Source organism: Lepisosteus platostomus, chromosome 4, assembly GCF_059453375.1.
Source record: "Lepisosteus platostomus isolate fLepPlt1 chromosome 4, fLepPlt1.hap1, whole genome shotgun sequence".
NCBI lineage: Eukaryota > Metazoa > Chordata > Actinopteri > Semionotiformes > Lepisosteidae > Lepisosteus > Lepisosteus platostomus.
In genome coordinates this window covers 739,946-762,881 of record NC_142614.1, presented here as the reverse complement: position 1 = coordinate 762,881, position 22,936 = coordinate 739,946, and the positions used below count along the sequence as shown (strand labels likewise).

General features: G+C 52.1%; 1 protein-coding gene across 4 annotated transcripts in view; it reads left to right on the top strand.

Moving 5' to 3' along the window:
- The window catches only part of arhgap35a (Rho GTPase activating protein 35a), a 51,398-nt gene that overhangs the window by 21,942 nt on the left and 6,520 nt on the right, over positions 1-22,936 (top strand). For all 4 annotated transcript variants that reach the window (XM_088627298.1, XM_088627301.1, XM_088627300.1 and 1 more), the window contains exons 2-6: positions 6,685-10,802; positions 12,939-13,080; positions 18,799-18,876; positions 20,615-20,746; positions 22,609-22,714. In XM_088627298.1, coding sequence (XP_088483424.1) covers positions 7,050-10,802; positions 12,939-13,080; positions 18,799-18,876; positions 20,615-20,746; positions 22,609-22,714 — 4,211 coding nt within the window. In that variant the 5' untranslated portion in view covers positions 6,685-7,049. The remainder of the gene's footprint in view (positions 1-6,684; positions 10,803-12,938; positions 13,081-18,798; positions 18,877-20,614; positions 20,747-22,608; positions 22,715-22,936) is intronic.

Below are 22,936 nucleotides of genomic sequence, written 5' to 3'. Positions count from 1 at the left end.
GCTGCTGTGCTGAGACAGTGGAGGGGCAGGCGGGCCCGCTGCTGGAGCTCCAGGATCCCCGCCTGCCCTGTGGGTGAGGTGGACAGGTGCTCTGTGAAGATGCTGGAGAGCCGGGCAGCGTCTTAGCAGCCCTCTGGTACATGAGAGAGAAGAGGACCTCACTGCAGAGTAGTGCGTTATCGCAAGGGAAGCCCTTGTGTTTCGAGTAGATAGACATGTATGGGACCAAAATGTTTAGAGAGTGATTACAAGACATAAGGGCTCTGTTGCTGGCAGCAGGAAACTAGCAGCTCTGTTCTAAAGATAGTTGAAGGAATAGGAATTGGGAGCCCTGTGAGCTCAATGCTGCCACCTTGTCTGTCTGCCAGTCTAATGGACTGCATCTCTGCACAGGGGATTGTGATAATCCGGTTTTCTGGAAAACTCTTGGATCCTGCAGCGCCGATCCTGCAGGGAGTGCGCGGGACTGCATGTCCACCGAAAGCAGAGCTCTTCTCTGAGCGAGTCACCCGCTGGGTCGGGTCGGGCCAGGTGCTTCTCCAGCTGCTGCTCCAGCTGCACAGGGTTCACCAGCTGAGGCCCTCGAACGAACGGGCAGCAGACCCTGCGCCCCCCTGCAGCGGCCCTCCGGAGACCGGCTGTGATCCGGCTGTCTCGGAGCTCCCTGTGGGTGATGTTTCTAATCGTGGAAGTCGAAGCAGACAGTCTTCTGGTGACTTGTGTTCAATCCTCCTTCACTGTGAAGTTTGAAAGTTCTGGCAACTCCACATGCTGAGGCGTGTGCAGACCTGAGCGCTGCTGGTGACTGGACACTGGTGACCGGTGTGGGAAGGGCCCGGGGCAGAGCAGCGATGCAGACTCGGGGTTCGGCGAGAGCAGGGACAGATGGGAAACCCTCACAGGCCAGGACACGATGTTTGGAGCAGCACTGGTTTACTGAGCAACTCTTGGAGATTAGCTCGTTAGGTTTGTGGTAACACTTCAGTTTAGATATCCATTGTAGCTGTCTGTAAACATATTAGTGACGTGATAAACAGTTCTGTAACATTAGGGGTGTGTTCCGCGCTGCGGTGAGGATTAGGGTTTTGCCCGGTGGAGGCCGCTGGTCGAAGGCTGGTGTGGGCAGTGCCTGCGGTGAGGTCCCAGCAGTTACCCCAGCTCAGGATTAAAGGAGGGGAGTTGCCCATCACTACACACTGGTGGTTAGTTTTCCAAAACGGCCCCCAGTTCTGGTCCATCCAGGCAGACCACTGGGGGTTGGATCCTGCTAACACCTAATCCCATTGCTGGTCTCCCCGTCATTCAGGTGGGCCGTGTTGCCTGCAGCTTCTCTCTCTTCAGCCCACACAGTCCAGGCTGCTGACGGGAGCGTTCTGGGATTGCACTAAAGGCTGTGACACCCTAATCCTGAGGTCCATAATCCCTGATCAAATCCCTAGTGGATTACAGGAGCCTGTGTTGTAGTGCAGTGGAGAGCTGCGGCGCCGGCTCTGATGGTGAAGAAACTGCGCGTGCGTGCTTGAGTGAGAGTGTGTTTGTGAGTATGTGAGTGTGTGCATGGTTAGTATGTGCGTGAGTGTGTTGTGTGTCTGTTTGTGAGTATGTGAGTGTGTGTGAGTTTGCAGGCTGTACGGGTGGGTTTGCATGTGGAATCCAGGCCGTTGGGATAGGGGCTTCCTTCGCAGAATCGCAGAGCAGAACTGCGATCAGAAGTGTCTTCCTGAGCGCCTCCACAGCTGACAGGGCCGGGGTATTTACCCAAGTCTGCCCCCACCCCCACCTGCACCCCCCCAGCCCATTAGAGAGCTTCTAGTGCGTCGAATGTGCTCTGTAGGCAGGCTCCCGCGCGGCCCTGCCGCTGCACTAATGCAGGCTGGGTCCCCGGAGAGAGCGAGGGGGAGGGGGCCAGCGCTGGCAGTGCATTAGTGACATTACAGCAGCGGCAGGCTTGCTGCAGTGGGCTCGCTCCGGGATCTCCAGCGCTCGATTTCCTCTTTCATATCGCATCAGGAAGCACTTCATTCGCAAGACTCCCCCCTCCGAAATGGCTACTCCTGCACTGCGTCTGATTGATGGCGATCGGGCGAGGCCTTGAGCCCCTGTCTTCAAGTTAGGGTTTATTCAGATCTCTTACCCAGCTGTCTGGGTTCCTGTCTTACTGGGGGAGGGGATGCTTGATGGGATGTTCTGCTAAAACATTGGGATTAGCTTTTGAATTTCAGAGTTTGAGAGCTGGGTTCTCTGTCATTGATGAAGCACATGCGGTGCTCAGGGTAACAGAACATTCCATTCCACTGTCTGCCCCTGCCTGCTGAGCTCCACAGGGATCTGCCTGCCGGAGTCTCCCTGCTCCCACATTCCTAAAGTACAGATAAGAGCACCAGAATGCAGCTTTTTTTAGGCATGCTCTATCATCTTGTGTCCTTTATAAGTTCACTTTTATTTCTGAAATCTCCCGTTGGAGAAGGTACTATCTCAGATCAGAACACAGCTCTCTTCCCACTTGCAGCCTAATTGAAGGGATTTGTAGTTGGTTACACTCCTACCCACACCTTTTCAATCTCAAAAACAGGCTTTGTGCCTGAAACAGCCTGTCATTTGCACACTGCTCCTGCTCCTATCAAACATGAGCTTTGACAAGTCTGCGCAGAGCTGGGGTCTGAACCTCAGGCGAGGGCTGCGTCTGCGACTGCGCAGAGCAGCTGCAGGCTGGCCCCTCCCTTGTCCTGCTCCTTCCACTCCAGGCCTCAGGAGCATTGGGCTGCTTGTCGTTTGGCATTGCTGTGTGTCTCCAGAGGGTCGTTCTTCTCTGCATGGGCAGCCTTCATGCCTGAGGAGGTGGCAGTACTATCTTGTGGTGCCCACGCCTCTGTGGAAACTTAAAATTCAAAGACACCACTTTGAAGAAGGAAAGTAGTTAAAGTGTCTTAATTGCAACATGTCCAGTAGTTTTGAACAATTCCACTCTGTGTTTCTTCCAGATCAACCAAAGATAATGAGACATTGGAGAGCCATCCTCTACAGGCTACAGCCTCTCATGCTGTTTGTATTGCTGAAGCAGAAATCAACATTTCAGCCAGACTAATTAGTTAATGTTTTAACTTCACACATCTGTCTGTGCAGATTCACTCTGATTGAGTCAGTGTGCTTGAAACATCTAGCATCTGGTGCTGGCTGGAGAACACCAGCTTGTGGCTGGGTAGGGGATGCTTCACCTAATCGACTAATTTCAAATGCAGCGCAGGCGGTGAAAATCAAGAGAGAAGAAGGTGTTTTACAGGCGTAGATGAATCGGATGCTGAATGGGCCAATTATCTTCCGAGAAAGCCCTGTCCCCAAAAGCAAATTCCCAAAAATGTAGTCACTTGTATGACGAGTTGGTAAAATGATCCTTTGCTGTAAAAAGTCATTTTGTCAGGTTGATTGCTAATTGTGAAGTGTACAAGATGCATCACCCCAAAATTCTTCAGATCCAAAATCGAGCCTGCTTAGTGAGCAACTGGTCATGAACATGCCAGGAGAGTTGAAATAATTTGAATAATCTGACAAATTCTCCTAAATGAGACAGAGCTGTGAAAGTTTGACACTGAAGGACAGCAAAAAGTCAGAGCTCTGCAGAACAGTGCACTACCGATGCTTTTGCCAGAAGAGTGTTCCCATTTCTTGGTCAGCGTGCCCAGAGCATGTTGACTGTTACTGCTGTGTTAAATGACTAATAACCAGCCGTGGGCACTGATAAAAGCAGCACGAAGGAGGAGTCCAGCCGGACAAGTCTTTATGAAGGCAGAGTAATTTTGTCAGTGAAACTTTGCTGCCGGAGAAAAGAAATTGAGTTGATCTGGCTGGACACAGATCTGAGGTGCTGGAAGCCACTTGTCAGCGCTGGTTGTGCCCCCTGTGGGGCTGCAGTGAACAATGGGGTCCCCTCTCCTCAATCTTTCCAGTTTCCAGTGAGTGGCAGGACTCTGCTCCATGATTTTGTGACAGAGGAGGCGTAATAATCTCTCACTAATTACACAAAACCCTGCAAGCTCAAAGATGAACTTGCAGGAGTGAAGTATGAATAAACCGTGCCTGGATTGGCCTTCTTAATGCACAGCTTTATCGATCTGCAGGTGCTCGCCTTGCCTGACCTAGATCACCTTCTGGATATTAATGTGTTTTTGTATTTTTGTCTGTGAGTTGTTCTTGAATGGCTGTAAGACATCCAGTTCTGCGTTTTTGTGGGGCTGCTGGTAAATTAGGACTTTCCCACAGGAAATTACAGATGTGCATCGCGCTCAGCCCACATCAGGCTGCAGCTGGAAGCTGAACCCCTTCCCACATGGCGGTGTGAGCAAAGCAGTTGTTTTCCTGCTGCACAGTGATTCTCACAGCCTTTTTATTATTGTTGAAGAGGAGTGACTCCATGAGCTGTCTGCGCAGGTCTCTGCTTGGCGAACATAAAAAAAAATACAAAAACCTGACGAGGCTGTGCTCTGCGGTTCCTGGCATACCCCCCAAACTAGAAGTCCAGGTTTTTATCCAAGCAGGAACTGGAGATGATGTTTCAAATCTGCAGCTTGTCTGCGCACTGCGTTCCCTCCAGGCGCGCTGGCGTTTCTGTGCTGGCTCACCGTGAAGGTGGAGGGGGGTCGGGAGGGCAGCTGTGGGGGGCGTGTTCCCACAGGCCCGCAGCTCTCCGCTGGGGCAGCGCCGGGCGTGATGGAGCGTCTCCAGATGATCTCATTGGGGTCAGCGTGCTGACTCAGAGCAGAGCAGCCCGTCTCTCCTGGAGGGGTCCGAGCTCATTAAGGGCCGCTCCTTGTGAGTGAGTGTAAAGGCCCTGAGCAGCTCCAGGTGCTGAAGGATGAAGAGGTACTTTCCTGTCTTCTTTTGCCTCCCCCCAGTCCTAACTCAGCGCCCAGGGTCGTTCCTGAGTGACTGACAACATTATGTCATCCACGCCTGAAGTCGATCAACTCTCAAGTGGGTTGTCAGATAGTTACAGAATGAACTGCACAGGTTTAATGGCTGCTCCCCTCCTTCTCCTGGTTTGGTGTGGTCCTTTTTCAACCAGAAGTGAAGCCTGGAATGCCGGACCTGGTTCCAGCTGCTTGAGGCCTGAGGAATGTGCAGCTTCAGTTGTGGAGGAATCTCCCTTCCTTCTCTGCTCAGCACAAGCTGCCCGTGTGTCCTGCTGGGGCTGAGTGGGGAATTGTGTGCAAGGAGTCTTTTCTTAGATGCAGCGTAGCGGCTGGAGTCTGGAGCAGCCTGCGCCGCGCAGAGTCGGTTCCTTTGATGCGGCCTTGGTCTAGTTGGAAGCCTGCCTGGGTGTGCGTTTCAGCTTCAGCGCCGGCTCTGTGAGGCTGTTAAAATAAGCTGCTCAGAGATGAAGGGAGGCTGTGAAAATGGCATCATTTGAGCTGCTGCTCATCCTTCAGAGGATTGTCTGGTTGGGGTTGTTTTCTTGTATGGGATTAATGTAGCTTAATGTAGCTGGTCAAGTGTCACCTACTGTCTCAGTTATAAATGTAGCAGTAAACGCTTCATCAGAAAGTGTAGCAGCTCAGGACTCGGTACAGTAGTTAAAGGTGGGTCTCATTCGCATGCTGGAACTAGCTCAGTATCTATGAATAGCCTCTGGCAACAGTTCAGTCTCCAGTTTCATCTCTGAGGAACTCGACTGAACTGCCCCATGAATAAACCTGCTCACTTCAAATTTTCTGTCCGGGAGGGAGGTCCGCTGCTGTCCTGACTGTCTGTGACCCGTCTGGAATTCTGTCTGCGTTCTTTCTGTAGGAGATATCCGCCAAGTGTGAGCTTACAGCAGCCCTGTCCTCGACACTCATAAACATATCCGGTGTGTCTGGTCATTTGTGGGTGTTGACCTCCGACAGCCCCAGGAAAGGTTGGGTACACCCTCTAGTGTTATTTGGCCAAGCATGAAAACAGAGAAGAGACAGTTTTGCTTAATTCCTCAGGAATTGTATACAACCGAACAGAAGAGGTAGTTTACTTTGGACAACAAAAGAGTTGTTGTCCGCAACACACGTCCTCCTGCTCTCCACATCACTGTGGATTGTGAAGCATTGGCATTGTCTCTTCCAGGAACCCTGGACCACCTGTCCTGCATCTCTTCACTTGCAGTCAATTCTCAGTTCCTGTGTTCTGGCTGTTTGGTTTAGAACAGCAGTATTTTGACCTGACAGGAGAGAGTGAAACTGTAAAAGTGGTAATATTGGAGCTTAATGGCACACAGTCCATCTGCTCTTCAGGGGGGCTGGGGGGGGGAGCCTTTAATGAATTACAAATGCTGGCTGCCAGTGGTCTATTATGGCTGGTTACGAGGAACGAGTTGTAGTACAGTGGCCATCCAGGAAACAGGCTGTGCAGTTTGATACTTGATGAAGCTTCACATCTGTGTTGTCTCCTTTAGGCTTGTGCAAAACACAAAGTGATGTTTTCTGTGGAAACTGAGTTGTAAGTTTGAGCTGAGGATAATTGTAAGTTGGGAAACATGCATGGAGCATTTGACAGCTTAAGATACATTCTCCATTAGTTTGTGCTATCTGGCAGCAGCAGGTCTGACTGGAACCTCTGTCATCACTGTAATGCTGGTATCGGTTTCAAGACTGCTACAGGAGTGCCACTCAGCTGCAGACTGCACTTACTTACCACTGCTTCTCTCCTTTCTCTCCTCAGGGGCAGATCCAAGCTCACCAACACTGACACCCCCTAGGCTGCTTCCAGTGCTGCAAGAAGACGCTGTCGTGGAGAAGCAATGGGCCACACTAGAGCACTTGCCTGCCTGCACTCCTAGTCCCAGCGGCCTCTTCCCGTTTCCCCCTTATCCTGCCCACCCTCCCTCCTTCCCTCTTTCCCCTTTTCTGTCCCTCTCACCCAGCCTTCCGTGGGACAATAAAATAAACCCCCTGTAATAGAATCACAAAGCTAGCTGTGAAACGGAGGAGGTTAAAACATTTGCGAGGATTAAAAAGTTGCATGGAAGCGCAACACGGCCTCCTCTTTAGAGCATTTGGGCAAGGCAGGATGAGCGACAGAGCGCGATGATGATGGCAAAAAAGCAAGATGTCCGGACGCCCACGTACAACTTGGTTGTGGTGGGGCTGTCCGGGACGGAGAAAGAGAAAGGGCAGTGCGGTGTGGGCAAGTCCTGCCTCTGCAACCGCTTTGTCCGTCCCAGCGCCGATGATTTCTACCTGGACCACACCTCCGTGCTGAGCACCAGTGACTTCGGGGGAAGGGTGGTCAACAATGACCACTTCCTGTTTTGGGGGGAAGTGGGTCGACAGATGGAGGAGGGCCCCGAGTGCCGGATGCATGTGGTGGAGCAGACGGAGTTCATTGATGACCAGACCTTTCAGCCCCACCGCAGCACTGCCCTGCAGCCCTACATCAAGAGGGCTGCGGCCACCAAACTGGCCTCGGCAGAGAAGCTGATGTATTTCTGTACGGACCAGTTGGGCCTGGAACAGGACTTTGAGCAGAAGCAGATGCCTGAGGGCAAGCTGCAAGTGGACGGCTTCCTCCTGTGTGTGGATGTGAGTCGGGGGATGAACCGCAATTTTGACGACCAGATGAAGTTCGTCACCAACCTCTACAACCAGCTGGCCAAGACCAAGAAGCCAGTGGTGCTGGTGCTCACCAAGTGCGATGAGGGTGTGGAGCGCTACATCAAGGATGCGCACACCTTTGCCTTGGCCAAGAAGAATCTCCAGGTAGTGGAGACCTCAGCTCGCTCCAATGTCAATGTGGATCTGGCTTTTCTCACGCTGGTGCAGCTCATCGACAAGAGCCGAGGCAAGCCCAAGATCATCCCCTACTTCGAGGCACTGAAGCAGCAGAGCCAGCAAATTGCCTCGGCGAAGGACCGCTATGAGTGGCTGGTGAGCCGTATCGTGAAAAACCACAATGAGACGTGGCCCAACATCAGCCGAAGGATGCAGAACTCTACAGAGTACAAGGACTACGTCTACTTGGAAGGCACGATGAAGGCCAAGAAGCTCTTTCAGCAGCACATACACAGGCTCAAGCAGGAGCACATTGAGAGGCGGCGAAAGATGTACCTGAGCACCCTCCCCCAGGCCCTCAATACCCTGGTCCCTGAGCTGGACGACATTGACCACCTCAGCTGGCCCGGGGTTCAGCAGCAACTGAGGACAAAGAGGGACTTCTCCACTTGGTTTGTTGTGCTAGAAGAGACACCCTGGGAGGAAACGTCACACATCGACAACATGGAGGACGAGCGAATCCCCCTGGATCTTCTGGACACCCCAGCCGCTGAGCAGATCTACGAAAACCACTTGGAGCACCTGAGAAATGAGCGCAAGCGGGCGGAGATGCGGCGACTCTTCAAAGGGAGTCTGAACACATCCCCATTCATCACAGCTGGCAAGCCCTGGGAGGAGGCCCGCAGCTTCATCATGAACGAGGAGTTCTACCAGTGGCTGGAGGAGCCAGAGTACCTGGATATCTACAGCCGGCACCAGAAGGAGATCATTGAGAAAGCCAAGGAGGACTTCCAGGAGCTGCTGCTGGAGTATTCAGAGCTCTTCTATGAACTGGAAGTAGATGCCAAGCCTAGCAAAGAGAAGATGGGAGCAATCCAGGAAGTTCTTGGTGAGGAGCAGCGATTCAAGGCTCTACAAAAGCTCCAGGCAGAGAGGGATGCTTTGGTCCTCAAGCATATTCACTTTGTTTATCACCCCACCAAGGAGACCTGCCCCAGTGGCACGCAGTGCGTGGACAGCAAAATCGAGCAGCTCCTGGCTTCCCGGTTTCCCACCCGCTACCCTTTCTTTGATAGCGGGAACCAAAAATCCCACTTTGGTGGGGACAGCAAAGTGGACAAAATCAATTTGGTCATCCTGGGCAAGGATGGACTGGCCCGGGAGCTGGCCAATGAAATCAGGGGCCTGTGCACCAATGATGACCGGTACGTGCTCGACGGCAAGATGTACGAGCTCTCACTGAGGCCCATTGAGGGCAACGTGCGCTTGCCCGTCAACTCCTTCCACACGGCAACCTTCAAGCCACACGGCTGCCTCTGTCTTTACAACTCTAAGGAGTCCCTCTCCTATGTCATGGAGAGTATTGAGAAGGTCCGTGAGTCCACCCTAGGCAGGAAGGATAACCACTTAGCTCACCTGCCAATGACACTAATCCTAATCACCAAGAGAGGGGTTGGCTCGGTGGGCGACATCGGGGGGGAGACCACTCACAGCTTGATTGCCCAGGGTCAGCAAGTGGCCAGCAAGCTACAGTGTGGGTTTTTAGAACCAGCTGCCCCGGGCATGGGCTATGGGCGGAGTGTCAATGAGAAGCAGATCAATCAGGTCTTGAAAGGCCTGCTGGACTCGAAAAGGAACATGAACCTGGGTAGCAGCTCTCCGCCCCTCCACCCGCCACCGAGCGCCAGAGACTCTCACCACCAACAGAACCCAGAAGCTGACATGCGCATCGTGATGTGTGTGATGTGTGGAGACTCGTACGACGTGGAGCAGCTCCTGTCCCCCTTTCTGCAGCCCCAGCATTGTCGGCCTTCCTCCTTACCAGGCAGTGGGACCTCGGTCCTCCTGGAGCTCTCTGTGGGGTGCCAGCGGCAGAGCATCGAGCTCCTCATCCTCTCCTACCACTCCTCCTTCAGCTTGCGCAAGAGCCGGCTGGTGCATGGCTACATCACAGTCTACTCCGCGAAGCGCAAGGCGTCCCTAGAAACACTCTGTGCTTTCCTCTGCGAGGTGCAGGACATCATTCCCGTGCAGCTGCTCGCCGTGGAAGACGAGCTGAGCGACCACGAAATTGCCAGGGACCAGCTGGCCCAGGGGGAGGAGTTGGCCCACGAGATTGAGGGGCGCTTTACGAGCGTTGCATGTGGAGCCGGCGGTGGACAGCACACGATAGACTTGTTCCAATCCTTCTTCAAAGAGGTGGTGGAAAAGAAGACCATTGTGGAAGCCACCCACATGTACGACAACGTGGCCGAGGCCTGCAGCACCAATGAGAGCATGCACTCGCCCCGGGCTGGCTCGCCCAGCCCCATTACAACCCTGCTGGACTCTGAGGATGATGTGGAGCCCTCCCCGCCCTACACCACACTGCGCGAGGACAGCACCCTGTCCTCCTCCCATAGTGGGTCCAAACTGCCCGATACAGAGGCCAGTGATACCTTCTCCGTCATCTCCGAGATCAGCGCCTTCGAGAGCAAGCTCAACAACAAGGTGCCTCCTCAGGTCCGGCCTAAGCCCACCGTCAGCTTCGACTTCCGCAAGGTCAGCCTCACCTCCTACATGGACCCCGGTGCCAACCGCCGCTCGCTGCCTTCCGCCGTGACCTGGACGCCGGGCGGAGACGGGGGCTATGACCCCAATGACTACGCGGAGCCCATTGACGCAGTAGCCAAACCTCGGCCCACTGACGAGGAGAATATCTATTCCGTGCCCCACGACAGCACACAAGGCAAGATCATCACCATCCGGAATGCCAACAAGGCGCACTCCAACGGAGGGGGCAACGGCTCGGACAGCGAGGCCGACAGTAGCTCCCTGGAGCGCCGGCGCAAGCTCTCGTCCGTGAGCATCAAGCCCCGCTTGTACCGCGACCGCTCCAAGCGGCTGGGCAAGTTCAGCAGCTTCCGCACCAGTTTCTCCATCGGCAGCGACGACGAGCTGGGCGGCCCGCCCAAGTTGAAGTCGGAGGATGACGGTGGCGTCCTCAAGGGCGACAACTCCATCATTGAGATAGAGGGCGAGGATCCCAAGAGGAGGAACATCTTAAGGAGCCTTCGCAGACCTGGCAAGGTAACGTCAAGCATTTTCAGTAGAGCCCTTGTACATTGTGTAAGGTGAGAGCAAGGTTGTGGGTGGATGTGGTTGGTGTCACAAGTGTCAAAGAGAGGCAGTCGGGTCCAGCCGGGTTCTTTGGGATACTCCAGAACAGACTGGCATCCCCTCTACAACTTGTTTCCATAATTTTAATTAAATCTGGGATTGGGATGTAAACAGTTTTTGTCACAAATGGGCAGGTCTTGATTGGCTGCGAGCTCTGCTCTCATACAGAAGCCATGTTTTAGTTGAGATTTTCAGATCATGACTTGTGTTCTAGTGAAGGTCCTAAGATGCCCTTTTCTGACACCCTTGTTCAAGTAATCAGGCTCCCGCTGATTAGCCTTCCTGAATCCTCTCATCTAGATTAGTTAAAAGTGAGTCATTCCCGTAAGTGGGTGTAAGTTCTCTGGGATCCTCTGGGCTAACAACATCTCATGTGAGGAATCATTTTAATTCTCTGCATGCTGTGTGGAGACGGTGCATGACAAGATATGCATCCACTAGCTGCTCGGTTCTTGGGCATGTTGAACAGGGGTGTGTGGCGCAGGGTGCAAGTCCAGCAGAGAAGGGGAGTGTGAGGTGCTGTGATAAGGGGGTTCTTGCGTGCTCGGGGCAAGAATCACAAGTTCCTGTGCCCCTGATCCACACTCTGTTGATAAAAGGCTGCCACATGTTTTCATTTGGTTTCATTCAGGAGTTGTGATTGAGCATTTGAGATTGTGGATCAAAAACAGAGAAAAGTTTAGAGAAAATAAGTGCATCCTCAGATTTTTCATTGGGACCAACTTGTTTTTAAAACTGTGACGTCTAGCATTTCCCCAGTTAATCTTTCATTCAGGGGTGGTGCCAAGTATATTTCTCAAGCACCTCCTTTCCTCTGTCTTGTGGTTTCATTCCAGGCAGACATTAGTATTCTTTGAACTCCCCAGTGTTCTCTCTGTGCGAGCTTCGGCTGTCTGAAGACGTGGGCCTCTCTGAACGAACCTGCACTGCAGGCCTGTGTTGTGGGAGGCCTGCAGGAGACGCAACGGGCTTAATAAGACTTTGCTGGATCAGACTGATAGCCCCTGCAATCCAGCAGCCTCCTCGTTGCAAAGTGTTGAGCCGTGAAATCAGAGCTTGTGTTTTCCACGGGAGGTTTGCGAATGAGACAGGCGCCCATTCAGCACGGCGGCGGGTCTGAGCCACAGCTGTGTCCAAGAGGGTTGGAAACACACCTCTGACTCCTAGCGGCTCTTTTCTGGGGAAAGGCTGGAGCGATCGGGCAGAGCACAGCTTCCCTCTCCGCCTCTTCCCACCTTCGAAAGCCTTTTCGAACTTTTTATCCCTCAGAGCACGTCCTGTAGTTTTGTGTTTTAGAGAACAGATTTCTGGGAACCATGGCTCTTTGGGTTCAGTTTTTAGATTGCTTTTATGCCAACTGCCTCACAGCAGATTCAGAGCCTAATGAGTTTTCTCAATTAAAGCATCAGAGAAAGTTATTAGCAGCAGTTTAGTTGAGTTCTTGTCGCTCTGGAGCTGAATAAAGCCTTTTGTTCCGAACAAATCCATTTTGTGCCACTGCCAAGACTTTTTACCCTGCAGCCTTTAGACTTGATTTATTCATGTATTTCTGTCAGTTTAACACATCTCAGCAAGCGGAGCCCCAGGAGCCTGGCCCCTAGTCTCCACTGCGGTCGGTGTGCCAGAGTGGTTGTGGGCGGAATGATGCCTCTTGATGTACGAAAGGCTGCAGGTGAACTTGGCAAAAGGAGGGGGGATGAGCCCTGGTGTGCCAGGAAGAGATGGGCATGTAGACATGTAAGCTTTTGAAGTTTGCACCTCACACTGAAAGTCACCCGACTGTACAGGGGAAAGAGCCCAGACCTGCTGCTGAACACTGCAGCCTCCTCAGTGACCAGACACCTGGCCTGTCCAGCCCATTGGAGTGAAGTAAAGGGAATGAACTTTATATAGTGCCTTTAAAAGCTGTCATCCGGTCATCCCTGAGCACTTGCAGTGCAGGTTAAACATTTTCTCTCAGTGTACTCAGCAAAAGGGCCTCAGGAGATTAAACCAGGCTGGCGCAAAAATGGCAAAACCTCATGTTTCTCATTATCTTTGTTGCAGAAAACGAGGCCCAAGCCACGACACTCCATCTCCAAGCCGCTGGAAAGTAACTATTTTGGAGTGCCACTGGTCACCGTGGTCTCCCCCGAGCGCCCCATACCCATCTTCATCGACAAGTGCATCAGATACATCGAGGCCACAGGTGGGTGCAGCACACCTCCAGAGCACTGGTGGGGGACTGTGAACTTGTGCAAGTGTGACAATGAGTGTGAGTGCACACAGATCATCAAGGTAAGGAGCTCAGCCGGTCTGTCTGCAGTCCGGGTGCTGAACAGAAGTATAGGTGCTCTGGAACAGCCTGGCCAACTTGTCAGCAGGTCAGCTGATCTCAGTAGATTGATTTTCGACAGGAAATCAAGAATCAGAAGAGATTGTACCCAAACACTCCAGGGTCATATGAGTTTAGCAAGGATAAGAAATAAAAGCCTAGCATTCTCTCGGTGTTCATAATAACACCGTCCTGCAGGATCTCTGTGGCTGCTGCTGTGTTCCCTCGGAAGATTAGCAGGGCCGTTTCCCTCTGTAAGCAGCGGGCTGCCACATGAAAGTCTTCCTCATGCCCGTTCTGGAAAACATTGGGCAAACTGTGAGGTCAGCGATCTGCTCTTCGTGCGTCTGTCCTCCTCCTGTTTCCTTGTCATGGGAGTCATGCACATCTGACTGACTCTTTTGGAGTTGCGCTGCTCCGTGGTTTAGAATCCAAGGAGACCGTGTGTGTGTGTGGGGGGTGTTGTGTCAAGTCTGTCCTGGCCACACTGGACACTGCAGCCACAGCGCTGGTGCTGCTGGTGGCCGCTGAGTTCCGCGTCTAGGACACCAGAGCTCCAGACTGTTAGAGTCTGTTCATTGATGTGCTGGAGACTGAAGGAGTGTCAGATGTGAACTGATTGTCGTGAATGATGAGCCTTGGGATGTGCGTGCACTGGTCTGCTGGGGTGCTGGACGTGCCCGTCTGCCCTGTTCTGGTTGAGCACTGCTGAAAGCTCTCTGCAGGGGTACAACACCCCCCAGCTCTTTACAGTGTGCCCAGGTGGCCCAGGCGAATGTGCACTGAGCTCTTGTGCACCCTGGCGCGCACACTGCCTGGTGACAGTGCCAGGCTGCTGGACATGGCTGATGGAACTTATTCGATAAGCAAACGCAAACTGATATAGCAAGATTAGTGATGTCACAAGATGCAGTGATGGCTCTGGATTTCTGTTTGGAGGGTCATGGGTTTAAATCCCGGATGGGGACACAGATGTTGTATCCTTGAGCAAATTACTGTACCCTCTTTACTCCATCATCCCCAGCTGTGTGAATGGACACTGGAATGTGTCTGTAAACTGGGTAATTATAGCTTCTAGAAGTTGCTTTGGCTAAACGTCAGGGGGATTATTATGAATAATGAAAAAGGAATGCAATAATAACAATTACTCAAATGCAACTTGAAAACAACTGCGAGAACTTTACTGGGATTGTTCTTTTAATTGCATTTTTGAGCAATACAGAGTTCCCAAATTAGTTCTGTATTAAAGTTTAGTGTTTGGTGTTGTGCTGTGTCTTTCAACATTGGATCAAGTAAAGTCCATCCCGTGCTAAAAAAAAAGAATGTTTCTGTGTCAGACACCTGAAGACGGTTTCTCTCTCAGTGTGGAATTAACCTCTACTAGTTCCTCTGCGACCAGCGCACGCTGATGCCACTCCTCACCTCTGCAGGGGCAGGCGGGGGAGGCAGGGCCTCTGAAGAGGGAGGCAGGGGAGGCAGGGCCTCTGCAGGGGCAGGCGGGAGAGGCAGGGCCTCTGAAGAGGGGGGCAGGGCCTCTGCAGGGGCAGGCGGGAGAGGCAGGGCCTCTGCAGGGGCAGGGGGGGGAGGCAGGGCCTCTGCAGGGGCAGGCGGGAGAGGCAGGGCCTCTGAAGAGGGAGGCAGGCGGGAGAGGCAGGGCCTCTGCAGGGGCAGGGGGGGGAGGCAGGGCCTCTGAAGAGGGAGGCAGGGGAGGCAGGGCCTCTGCAGGGGCAGGCAGGTGGCAGTGTATCAGCAGCTCTCCTGTTTTGCCAGGAGGAGGCAGCGTTGATCTGGCTATTCCGTGGTGACTGACGTTACCGCTGATGCCTCCCGGAGTCCCCTGGCAGCCAGTGGGTGTTCCTCACCCTGTTGATTGCTGGATTCGTGTGTCGTCCATGGCCAGGGCATTCCTGGCCATTCCAGAGCAACTCAAAAACACGACAGCGAAACAGCGGATGTTTTTAATTCTGAAACGGCAGCGCTGGGGCTGTCCTCTCCGCTCTGCGCCAGCAAAGGAGGCCGGCTGGAATGGGATGGGAAGAGCTTCGGGCTCAGAGGGGCGGACTCACACACCCGGACTGGGCCCGTGGAGATGCCGAGCCGGCCCGCGAGCCCTGCCGATGAGCTCCGACTGTGACTGGAGCGCCATGGTGCTCGCTGGGCTCCCAGGCCGCAGCTGTGCTGTCCTGCCAGGAAGCTGCTCCGGGTGATTTTCCGCCTGGCAGCTCCCTCATTGAGATCGATATCTGGAGGAGGAAATTGCGGCTCGGCTGATCTTTTCGCTTGGAAGGAACACAGAGCTTTTCTGAAACAGCCAGCAGGGAGATCTGCAGATTAACCACAGCAAAGCTCCGCGCAGCTCCACAGAGGCCGAGGCCAGGTCCCGCTCTGCTCCGCTATGTGAGAGGCCCAGGACGAGCAGCGCCCAGGTGCCCCTGCAGCTCACACACACACAGGAGCTTATTAGGATCAGCTCGTGAAGCAGAAATAGACAAACTCTTTCAAACTGTTAAGGAGCACAAAGTAAAACAGCTGGGAAAACTGTGCCATTAAGAGTTCTTCATTAATGCCCATGTGTACAAGATCTCACATGCATATACAGGACACATACACTTACATCTCCTTCATCAGCTGTTGTCATCAGTTTAATCACAATCACAGGTGGAGGTGTCCCTGAAAACACCTCGGCTTCTGCAGGATTTATCCCAAAGCCTATACGTGCTCTGACATTTGAGTACATCCTGTTGGTATATGTATACATGTACATAATATGTTTGAGTGTGTTGTACATGCAGAGACCACGCATGAAGAGGAACAGGCAGAAACAGCTCAGTGTCTAAGCCTTGGGTGTCTTGGGTATCAATGCTGGTGCATTGTTAACACTGCAGGCCTTTTCCAGTACACTTATGTATGTGCATGTACCTGAAATGTTTGAAAAACTGTCTGCCGTGCGTAGGGAAATGCCCCTTGATGTAATGAAAACAGGTTGCAGAAGCAGCAGACTGCTGTGGCAAAGGCAGCCTCGCAGGTCTGGGCTGGGCTCACAGGGGTGGGTTGTACTCTGAAGGGGAGAGTATTTCTTATACAAGAGAGTTAGGAGCTAATGTATGAAAGCTGAAAGAGTAGAACGATCCTGAAATCACCTTGAAAATGTATCCCTGTTCATCTCTTCATCTGCTATTGGGATCGCAGAGCTGTGCTTTGTGACTGCTGTTTTAATGTGTGCAAAGCCCCTGCTTGATTCCGTACTTTAATTTGGGATCATGGTTGACTGGGATGTGACTCTAGACTGTTGTGTGTTTCAAGTGTCGCAAAGTCTCTGAAAGATGCTGCTGGTTTTAACACCTAATTGTTTTTCATTCTGCTTGGCACCAGCTTAGCGCCGGGGGGAGCCTGGCAGGTCTGCGTGAGCGTTCGCTGACAGGCTGCAGGCTGTCCTCTCGGGGAAGCTGCGAGATCCGTGTCGTAGCCGAGCAGGGAGGTGAAGTGAATGTGTAGTGGATTAGGGGTCGACAGCGCTTTGATTATCAGACTTTAACACGACTCACTGCAGCTTGGCTGGAAATCTGGGTACAGGGCCCCGCAGAGACATGCAGGACATGGAATCGCCCGTCTGCTGTCCAGCTGCTCAGAGGGAAAGGCTAGCTCTTGGCATGCTCTGCCCGTTTCCTTGCTCTGAATCCCTGTGCTGACCACCAGCTCACACCTCCTGTCCGCCCCTCAGGAGATTGGAATTCCGAGGGCATTCCCAGGAGAGTGCCATGGGCTGTACCCAAAATTCCTTTTATCACAAGTGGTTATTGTTGTGGCAGTTGATTTTCAAGAGTGTCAGAAGTGGCAGAGACAATTAGCCTTGTTAATTGTTCCCCCAGGTAGATACTGAAAATAGTTGCACCAGAGATGGAGAGATGTCCAGCTGACAACAGCATAAGAACCATACTAATGAGAGGTGGTTTGAGTATCCCTTCCAGCTCTTACTACATGTCTTCTACATGAAGGCAGCTCTAGCACTGACTGGATAGCTTGTTCCACACTCCCACAACCCTCTGTGTCAAGAAGTGCCTCTTATTCTCCTCATTTATTTTTCGTGCCTCCTCAGGTGCTGCTTGTACAAGTGCCTGTTGTTCTAGGCTTGAAAACCTGAACTGGCTCCGATAGCTCTGCAGTGGGAGCGCCCCTGGCGGAAGTGTGTTTGTAGCGTCGCCACGCCCTCTTTCCTTCTTCCTGCATCTCCAGGGCTCCCAGGAGCCGCGGCGCTCTCCTGCTCACTGCAGTCAGCTCCACTGGCCCGCCTCGGCAGTGCATTAAAGCTTTTGGGGATAATTGATCGTCGGAGAGGAGATCAATCTGGCCTGACGTCTTCGCCAGTCTCCTCATTACCTCAGACAGCTTGTGGCCTTGCTGTATTGACGCACTCCCAGCCCTCAGCCTGTGCAGCTGGGGGCGCGGTGTGTGTGTGTGTGTGTGTGTGTGTGTGTGTGTGTGTGTGTGTGTGTGTGTGCAGCGCGAGTGTGTGTGTGTGTGTGCGTGTGTTGTGCAGTGTGTGAGTACGTGTCTAGGTGGTGGGGATACGGGGGAGAAACTAAGAGGGGCAGGAATTCAGCATCATCATGTGAGTTCTGAGGCTGCAGAGTGTCTGTGTTTATAATGGTCTGAAACCATGTAGAATCTATCGCCATATAGAAGACTGCTGGAAGCCCTGTTTCTTTAGGCTGGATTTGCCAGTTGTTCTGTTGGTTCCCCTGAGTTTTGAGGTTCTTGTGTTCTGCTTGACTCGCCTCCTTTGCAGATGTTTCTGCGTCAGTGTCCCCCCACACACTTAGCACCCAGGACCTGGTTTAAATATAAATTAAAAATGTATAACCTTAAATTTAAATCCCCGATCTGTTCCACTAACAGTGCGTTTCAGCTCTCCTCTTCCTCCTCTCCATGGTTAGACGCTCTCTGGCGGACCTGAGCTGTGCAGAAGCTGTGGGACAGACAGCACATAGGTGCTCTCTGGCCTGGAGCAGCTCCCTGCCTCTTGAACTGGGAGATGAGGAATCGTGTCTCTGTCTCTCGGTGAGCAGAGATGTTCTGTAGCCGCCACCCGTCACCTCTTCACTTTCTGTCTTCGTTGTTCCCATACCCCATGCTGGCACTGCACCCTTCTTGATGGCCTGCCACCTGTGTGCACTCCTCCAGTGTATTTGAAGGATTTCTCACACGCTGGAAAGAAGTGTCGTCTAAGCAGATGGTAAATCTGGGTGGATGCAGCGCGGTGTAGTTTAACTCCAGGTGCAGCTTGCAGACATGTGATATCTGGCTCAGGTTTGGAAAGGTTGTAGGAGAGAAGGAGCTGTCCCTTTTTTGCCCTTTTCCTGTTCCTTTACAACTCCAGAGGAATAGGTTACCCCCCCACCCCGCTATAAGATCAGGCAGAGATCGCCTGGGATGAGCCCCTTCCTCACTCAGTTCACAGGAGTTCACAGTAGTGTCTGTGGATCAGGCTTATAGGATGAAAGTGAAATCCGGTATATGTGCTGACAGTGGGGATATCAGAAAGACACGTGTTCAGGGCCAGATGTTATACAAAACATTGTCTCTCCTTTGCAGGGCTGAGCACTGAAGGCATCTACCGTGTGAGTGGGAACAAAGCCGAGATGGAGAGCATGCAGAGGCAGTTTGATCAAGGTAAGGCCAGGCTCAGCTCTGCTGGTGCTTCTCATGATGGATCCCAGGTGTGGATACTGGCTCATAATTAACTTGTACAGAACAAAAAACACACACAGTGCAATAATAAGCGTTGTAACAAACTGCAAGCTTAAACATAATTCAGTAGGTTACACAATGATGCAAAAGCACAGTGTGGGATGCATTTAATTCAACCCCAGCAAATAGGGTGCAGGATTACTGAACAATAAACATGATCTCTGCAGAACACGGCACACGGGTGAGAAGAGTTAAAAATATAGAGAGCTATACGTCTAGCAGCCTGCATTTATATATGAAATATGCATGCAGTGGTGGGTTCATTAAGCCTCCCCTGTGGAGTGATTGATCTGTAATGGGCTGAACAGGTTGCTCTGCATTCTCATGCAGCCCTTCCAAGAGTGTGTGGACTGGGGGTTCCTTTCTGGCCTCTCGATCCGAGGAGGAGGCCTGTTAATGAGGCACGAGTCCAGGTGGATCAGTTCCTTCTAATCCACTTGAGCAGCTGCCCTGGCCGGGTCAATAAGTTCACTGCAACCAGGAGGTTACAGAATAGCACAGAAGTGCATTTCAGCTCCTCGCAATGAAGAATTTACTCTTTAACAGTCACTGTTACTCCTGGTGAGGCCCTCATCAGGGCAGCTGTTGCCACCTCCCAGTAATATTCTCTTTGAGTATTTAGGCGTAGAACACGTTCTTAAAAAATAATTAAAATCAACTGATTTTAAATGCAGACTCAAGGCAACTGAGAAGAAGAAATTAATCTGCAATGAGCTGTTAATTAAGTTGCCATTTTTAGAAATTCCCATTTCCTCCTCCACTCCAATTAAGTGAAAGTACAGTAACTACACTTGGTTTCTGTTTTAATCAAAATCAGCACCAGGAATTGTTTTTAACTCACTCCGTTCAGAAAGCAAGTGACCGGGTTCTGATCCAGTGAGGCAGGACCCCATTGGATCCAGTAACACATCTGGCATTGGGTGTAAAAAGAGGTCCCGGGATGCTCGTCCTTTCTCGGGGTCCGATGTCAATGCGGACCATGCGCCATGTGTTCTTGACCCCTTGTCTCCTGGGAGAAGTGGTGTCACCGCAGTATGGTCTCAGGGTGCAGCTTCTCCTGCAGACAGGCTGAGCATGCAGTCGCCCAGGGAAAACCAGGTCAGCAGCCAGGGGAGAAAGCTGTCTGTGTATGATTGGCCATTGGAGTCACATGACTTGTAAGCCGTTTCTGAGTAGGTGAATTGCCCAATCAGACAGCGTGGTAGAGCACCACACAAAGGGCATTCAGAGCTGCCAGCCAGCACCAGGATTACCGTGCTGTGGGACAGGGAGCCGGTCTAGAATGACCTGTGATGTCTGGAGGAACAGGAAAGCAAGAAAGTGTGAAAGAGGAACTCGGAATCTTCCGTTCTGGCACCTGCTGTCGGAGATGGCATCTTGAAAATGATGTAATGTAGAATCAGCGCTTTGCTATAATAAAATATCGGGATGATAAGTACATTCATTAAACAGTTGTAGAACCATTTGGGGCGGCATGTTTCTCATAATCCTGCCACTTGCTCTTTCGAGCCGAAATGCGGTGGATTTGAGGAAGTGCTTTGCAGATTGTTTCTTATGCTACTACGACACTTCAGGGATTATGGCTCCGTGATTTCAAAAGAGAGGAAAGTGAAGAGAGTGGCCTCTGCCCTGCTTTAGGGGTCTGCTCCTTGTCTTTCAGACCACAGTCTGGACCTGGCGGAGAAGGACTTCACTGTCAACACAGTGGCTGGAGCCATGAAGAGCTTCTTCTCCGAGCTGCCAGAGCCGCTGGTTCCCTACAGCATGCAGCTAGAGCTGGTGGAGGCCTATAGTAAGAGCCCTGTCTCTCTCACACACACACACACCTGTCTGTCTGTCTCTCTCTCTCACACTCACACACACACACCTGTCTGTCTGTCTCTCTCTCTCACACTCACACACACACCTGTCTGTCTGTCTCTCTCTCTCACACTCAGACACATACCTGTCTGTCTCTCTCTCTCACACTCAGACACATACCTGTCTGTCTGTCTGTCTGTCTCTCTCACACTCACACACACACACACACACGCACCTGTCTGTCTCACTCACACACACACACACGCACCTGTCTGTCTGTCTCTCTCTCTCACACTCACACACACACACACGCACCTGTCTGTCTCTCTCTCACTCACACAAACCTGTCTGTCTCTCTCTCACTCACACACACACCTGGCTGTCTCTCTCTCTCACACTCACAAACACACCTGTCTCTCTCTCTCACACTCACAAACACACCTGTCTCTCTCTCTCACACTCACAAACACACCTGTCTGTCTCTCTCTCACACTCACACACACACACCTGTCTGTCTGTCTCTCACACTCTCACACACACACCTGTCTGTCTGTCTCTCACACTCACACACACACACCTGTCTGTCTGTCTCTCACACTCACACACACACCTGTCTGTCTGTCTCTCTCACACACACACCTGTCTGTCTATCTGTCTCTCTCTCTCACACTCACACACACCTGTCTGTCTATCTGTCTCTCTCTCTCACACTCACACACACACCTGTCTGTCTGTCTGTCTCTCTCTCTCTCACACACACACCTGTCTGTCTGTCTGTCTCTCTCTCTCTCACACACACACACACACACACACACACACCTGTCTGTCTCTTTCACACTCACACACACACCTGTCTGTCTCTCTCACACACACACCTGTCTGTCTCTCTCACACACACACCTGTCTGTCTCTCTCACACACACACCTGTCTGTCTCTCTCTCACTCTCACACACACACACACCTGTCTGTCTCTCTCTCTCACACACACACCTGTCTGTCTATCTGTCTCTCTCTCTCACACTCACACACACACCTGTCTGTCTCTCTCTCACACACACACACACACACACCTGTCTGTCTGTCTCTCTCACACACACACACACCTGTCTGTCTGTCTCTCTCACACACACACACACACCTGTCTGTCTGTCTCTCTCACACTCACACACACACACACACACCTGTCTGTCTGTCTCTCTCACACTCACACACACACACACACACCTGTCTGTCTGTCTCTCTCACACTCACACACACACACACACACCTGTCTGTCTGTCTCTCTCACACTCACACACACACACACACACCTGTCTGTCTGTCTCTCTCACACTCACACACACACACACACACCTGTCTGTCTGTCTCTCTCACACTCACACACACACACACACACACCTGTCTGTCTGTCTCTCTCACACTCACACACACACACACACCTGTCTGTCTGTCTCTCTCACACTCGCACACACACACACCTGTCTGTCTGTCTCTCTCACACTCACACACACACACACACACCTGTCTGTCTGTCTCTCTCACACTCACACACACACACACACACCTGTCTGTCTGTCTCTCTCACACTCACACACACACACACACACCTGTCTGTCTGTCTCTCTCACACTCACACACACACCTGTTTGTCTGTCTGTCTCTCTCTCTCTCTCACACACGCACATACCTGTCTGTCTCTCTCTCTCTCACACTCACACACACGTCTGTCTGTCTGTCTGTCTGTCTCTCTCTCTCACACACACACGCACACACCTGTCTGTCTGTGGAGTGGCCAGTGAAGGCAAAGCGATTGACACCAGCCTACTTGCTCCCCCACCCCCCTTTTTTCACAGAAATCAACGAACGGGAGCAGAGGCTGCAAGCCATGAAGGACATCCTGCGCAGGTTCCCTCGGGAGAACTACGATGTCTTCAAATATGTCATCTGTCACTTGAACAAGTGAGTAGTTTGTCACTGCCCAGCTCCTGGCCCTGTTGGCGCCCCGCCCCCTGGGGAGTAGTCATTGTCATTTTGAGTACATGTACATAATACTTAATACTTGCGATGATTTTTGTCAATTCCTTTCCACCATCTGCATCTCGAGGAGGAGGACGGAAACTTGTGAACTGTTACAGCAGTAGTACCTCCTCCTCAGTACAGTGGTTCCAGCTCCAGTATTTG